Source organism: Neodiprion virginianus, chromosome 4 (assembly GCF_021901495.1).
Source record: "Neodiprion virginianus isolate iyNeoVirg1 chromosome 4, iyNeoVirg1.1, whole genome shotgun sequence".
Lineage (NCBI taxonomy): Eukaryota > Metazoa > Arthropoda > Insecta > Hymenoptera > Diprionidae > Neodiprion > Neodiprion virginianus.
This window is the reverse complement of record NC_060880.1, coordinates 11,338,225-11,341,826: the sequence shown is the minus strand read 5'-3', so window position 1 is coordinate 11,341,826 and position 3,602 is coordinate 11,338,225. Positions and strand designations below refer to the sequence as shown.

At 30.8% G+C, this 3,602-nt stretch overlaps 1 protein-coding gene across 1 annotated transcript; it reads left to right on the top strand.

Annotated features, from left to right (window-relative positions):
- Window positions 1–1,304: 1,304 nt before the first annotated feature.
- Window positions 1,305–3,069, top strand: LOC124302258 (uncharacterized). The gene is made up of 3 exons (XM_046758209.1): window positions 1,305–1,718; window positions 1,808–2,224; window positions 2,543–3,069. Exons 1-3 carry the CDS (start codon window positions 1,427–1,429, stop codon window positions 3,067–3,069), a joined length of 1,236 nt encoding a protein of 411 aa, XP_046614165.1. The 5' UTR covers window positions 1,305–1,426.
- The last annotated feature ends 533 nt before the right edge of the window (window positions 3,070–3,602 follow it).

Below are 3,602 nucleotides of genomic sequence, written 5' to 3'. Positions count from 1 at the left end.
TGAAAAAAAAAAAATTAATTTTATACTCGAAAATCTTAATTTTTGGGCGACTTGAAATTTTTTGCTTTTAAACAAATAGAGATGTCTCTGAGAATATTCATATTTTTGTAAATATTATGATGGATTGTACTTGCACTTCATCATACGAGTAATTTAAAAAAAAAAACATGAATATCTTGATAAGAACCGGAGATAACGGTGTTTAAGTGTTATTTTGTTTATTGTTGTTGTGATTAATATTAAGGGGAAAGAAAATCTGCGATCTTGCAACACCCCAAGGCATCACCGTGAATTTTTTCAGATCTCTAGGTGTGTTGTATCTAGTAAAAAAAAATTTCTGAACGTTCGTCGAGCGGCGTTAGTCGGCGGAATGAAGCTGGGCGGCGCGGCGGCGTGGTGGGGGGCTCGAGGCTTCGCGCGCCCGGCTGTTCTTACCGCTTAATTAACAACTCAATAACTCCGTTAATAATAATCGTACATTTTTTTTTCTGTCGAACTGTGCTATTTTTTTCTCAACAATTCGAATCTGTAATTAGATTTTTAATATTACAATATATTTTTTTCTTTTGGATTTTAGACATATTCTTAGGAAATATCGCTGTAAATAACTTTGGATATATATTATCTGTGAATTTTAATATAACATGAGATTATAAAAAACCTAATTACGGTGGTGTAAGTATGTATACATATAATATAGTATCAGATAGCTGTAACTTTTTTCTATCAACTCAAAATCGCTTGAAATTTTTAGGGAAAATACTTCATTCTTTCCCCAAACAACGCTTAAAATTTTCAGCTTAGAGTCGAAGTTGTTAACGAGCTATGAATTATCAAAATGTTCAAGTTTCCCCATAATATTTCGTATTTCATGGAATTAACGAGCTGTGAATTTGAATCATGCCATGAAATACGAAATATTATGTGGTAAACTTGAACATTTTGAAAATTCACAGCTCGTTAACAACTTCGACTCAAAGCTGGAAATTTTCAGCGTTGTTTGGGGAAAGAATGAAGTATTTTCCCTGAAAATTTGAAGCGATATTGAATTGATAGAAAAAAGTTACAGCTATCTTATAACAGCGATTTTTCAGACATCAATTGGTTTTGCGAGGCCGTATATAAAAAGGAGCGAATTAATAATAATTCGTGTAGGTAGTGATAAAGTATACCTAGACGAAAAATTTGAGCCGTCGATTGGCCGTCTACTTGGAAAATTCTTGACTTGGCAGCGTTTCAAAGTTATGCAAAATTTTGCTATTGGTAAGTGGTAAGTACAAGTACTGTCGCCTGGTGTTCAAAATTTAAACTAGCGAAAACGGGTCAGCTGTCATATGGATATTGCTCAACATATTGATAATGTAAACTTTAATTTACAATTATTGAGTTTTTTTTATTGTTAGCTAAGAAACAAACTAAAATTAAAATGGAAAGTGTTGTTGATGATTCGGGTGTACGTTTTTCTCCGAGGGAAACAAAAAGTAAAGCTTTTTGCAGTGTGTATGGATGTAAGAGTAAAGCTTGTAGGGATTCAGATGTCAGATTTCATCTTTTTCCTAAAAAAAACAATTTCATAAAAATTATAAATACGTTCGGTGAAGAAGAAAAAGTAGACTGCCGAAAAATGTGGCAAATTGTGTTAAAAATTGGTAAAAATGTTACCGATAACATGCAAGTTTGTTCTTTGCATTTTAAACAGTCCGATTATTTTTCACCAGGTGATTATATTATATTATATTTGTTTTTTAATTATCTTAATAACTTTTTTATTTGCAATATTAACTAAGGGCATTACTTTCTTATGTAGATTTAAGCTCCAAAGGCAAACGAAGATTAAAACAAAATGCAGTTCCTTCATGTAATTTACCTTCTACAGACAAGACACCAAGATTAATCACCAACAAAAATACTGACAGAGAGACAAGAAGATTACGAAGAGATAAGAGTAGGAATGAAGTATTGCCAGCTAGTCAGCTTAGTTGTCAAGATCAGGATGTGTTAGATACTAATAACTTAGATACTAATAATTTGACAGAGGAACCGGATGACCAAGGAGAAAGTAGTTCCATCAGTTTAGTTCAAGATACACCTCTGCTTACAGAAAATGACCAAATTTTGGCTACAAAACGCCTGGTTGATATTGGTGTTCAGATTAAAAGCGGGGATTTAATCACAGATTTTTGTGATATTTTAAAAATTGAAAAAGAGCTCAACACACTAACTGGTATTATTAATTTTGATATCTTAAAAACTATTATTGACGTGGTAAAGGATGGCTTTCCTAAATATAGATTTGAAACGATGAAGCTTCGAAGTAAAATAATAATGACATTCATAAAATTGAAGCATAATTTATCATATGCAATCTTGGCAGTTTTGTTTAAGTATTCATCTTTATCACAGTGTCGAAGAGTAGTCCTTAAGATAATCGATATGCTTTATGTTTGTTTGAAAGAAGGCATTCCTTTTCCGGATAAAGATGAAATTTCTAAGAATCTCCCAGTATGTTTTGATGATTTTAGAAATGTGAGAATCGTTCTAGATTGCACTGAAATATTTATCCAAAGACCGAAAAATCTATGCTGTCAACAAGCAAGTTATTCTCGGTACAAAAGTACTTACACAATAAAATTTATGACTGGAGTAACTCCTGGAGGAATAATATCATTTATTAGTGAAATGTACGGAGGAAGAGTTTCAGATGATGCGATATTTGAACAATCCAAAATATTAAATTATCTAGAAAAAGGTGAAGCAATAATGGTTGATAAAGGGTTTCGAGTTGATAAATTATGCAAGGAAAAAGATATTAAGCTTATAAGGCCTCCATTTAAGAAAGAGCAGCTTCAATTTACCAGAGAAGAATCACGATTGAACGCTAAAATAGCGAGAGCTCGTGTACACGTGGAACGTTCTAATCAACGACTCAAAGTCTTTAAAGTTTTAGGTTCGCGAATGCCAATTGGTTTAGTGAAGAAAGGCAAAGAAATTTTAACAATAATTGGTGCAGTTGTCAATTTAAGTTCTCCGATTTTGAAAGATGATAAATTTTTGTCTGAAAAGGAATAACTTTATTATAAATTAAATCTATTATTCGTAATATTACATTAAAACTATGTAATTCACCTAGAATGTTAATAATAAATGAAAACACAATTGAATATGTTGCAGGTATTTATTTAAATTTAAAAATATTTTTAAAGAACGGTTATTCACAAATAATCAACATTTAATTTTGTTTATGTTCATCTGTGCATGCATAGTGTAACATTTCATTGAAATATATTAATTTTAAAGATGTGAATAAATCGTTTACGAATTGTTTATCAAAATCTACTGTTAAAACTTTCATACTTTTATCAAACGAAGAAAATATAATAAAATCAGTTTTTTGAATATTTAAAATACCCATTCCGAACTGAATTTGGCCATAATACTTATGATTTTTTTTTAAACTCAAAATACTTTCATCTTTTGGATTTGTTTGAATGAAATTGAGTTTAGAAATAACTTCATTTACAGGTAAAGATTTACCCTCATATGGACATTTAATCTCTAACAATTTAATTGGTTTATCCTTATCGAAAATAATACCGTCAGGA